The following is a 1386-nucleotide window of genomic DNA, read 5'->3' on the forward strand; positions in this document are numbered from 1 at the left end:
GGTCAGGATGGCTAGGGAGCTGCCCCAGGAGCTCTGGGTGAGCTGGCAGAGCTACGTAGGTGAGCTGGGGACAGAATGGGGCTCAGGCAGGCAGGGGCCCAGGCAGGCAGGGAGCTGTCCCAGGAGCTCCGGGAATGTGGCAGAGCTATGCAGGTGAGCAGGGGCATCAGTGGGAGGCCAGGAGGACCGGGAGCTGCCCCAGGGTCTCTGGGGGAGCTGGCAGAGCTATGCAGGTCACGAGGAAGCAGGTGGGGGCTCAGGCAGACAGTGAGCTGTCCCAAGGCTCCGGGAATGTGGCAAAAATGTACAGGTGAGCTGAAGGTTCAATGGGAAGGCAGAAGGACCGTGAACTCCCCTTGGGTCTCTGAGGTTTCTGGCAGAGTTATAAACGTGAGCTGGAGACAGGTAGGGGAACAGGCAGGCAGGGAGATGTCGCAGGAGCTCCGGGGGAGCTGGCAGAGATATGCAGGTGAGCAGGGGACTGGCGGGGGCTGAGGCAGTCAGGGAGCTGTCCGAGGAGCTTCAGGAATATGGCAGAGCTATGCAGGTGAGCAGGGGGCAAGAGGAAGGCCAGGAAGGCAGGAAGCTGCCTCAAGAGCTTCGGGAGAGCTGGCAGAGCTATGCAGGTAGCGGGAGACTGGAAGGAGGTCAGAGTGGCAGGGAGCTGCTCCAGGATCTCAGAGGAAGCTGGCAGAGCTATGCAGGTGAGCTGGGGACAGAATTGGGCTCAGGCAGGCAGGGAAATGTCCCAGGAGCTCCGGGAATGTGGCAGAGCTATGCAGGTGACCAGGGGCTGGCGGGAGGTCAGAATGGTGGGGAGCTGCCCCAGGATCTCAGGGGGAGCTGGCAGAGCTATGCAGGTGAGCTGGGGACAGAATGGGGCTCAGGCAGGCAGGGAACAGTCCCAGGAGCTCCGGGAATGTGGCAGAGCTATGCAGGTGAGCAGGGGCGTCAGTGGGAGGCCAGGAGGACCGGGAGCTGCCCCAGGGTCTCTGGGGGAGCTGGCAGAGCTATGCAGATGAGCTGGGGACAGGTGGGGGCTCAGGCAGGCAGGGAGCTGTCCCCGGAGCTCCGGGAATGTGGCAGAGCTATGCACGTGAGCAGGAGGTTCAGTGGGGGCCCGGGAACTGCCCCAGGGTCTCTAGGGATTCTGGCAGAGTTATACAGGTGAGCTGCAGACAGGTGGAGGATGAGGCAGGCAGGGAGCTGCACCAGGAAGTCCGGGGGAGCTGGCAGAGCTATGCAGGTGAGCGGGGGGCAAGTGGGGCTCAGGCGGGCAGGGACCTGCTTCTGGAGCTCCGGGTGCAGGAGCCTGGCGTGAGCTGGTGTGGAGGGAGGGATCGCAGGCGTGAGGGCAGGAGCAGCTGTGGCCGCAGCTGTGGGAAC

General features: G+C 63.9%; 1 gene segment (V, D, J or C); it reads left to right on the forward strand.

The window, feature by feature from the left end:
• Positions 1-463: 463 nt before the first annotated feature.
• LOC105303871 overlaps positions 464-1386 on the forward strand; it is a 6495-nt gene continuing 5572 nt past the window's right edge. Inside the window, 1 exon segment of the C gene segment in view lies at positions 464-626. Coding sequence covers positions 464-626 — 163 coding nt within the window.

The sequence above is a fragment of the Pteropus vampyrus genome, unplaced genomic scaffold (genome assembly GCF_000151845.1).
Source record: "Pteropus vampyrus isolate Shadow unplaced genomic scaffold, Pvam_2.0 Scaffold320, whole genome shotgun sequence".
In the NCBI taxonomy this organism is placed as follows: domain Eukaryota; kingdom Metazoa; phylum Chordata; class Mammalia; order Chiroptera; family Pteropodidae; genus Pteropus; species Pteropus vampyrus.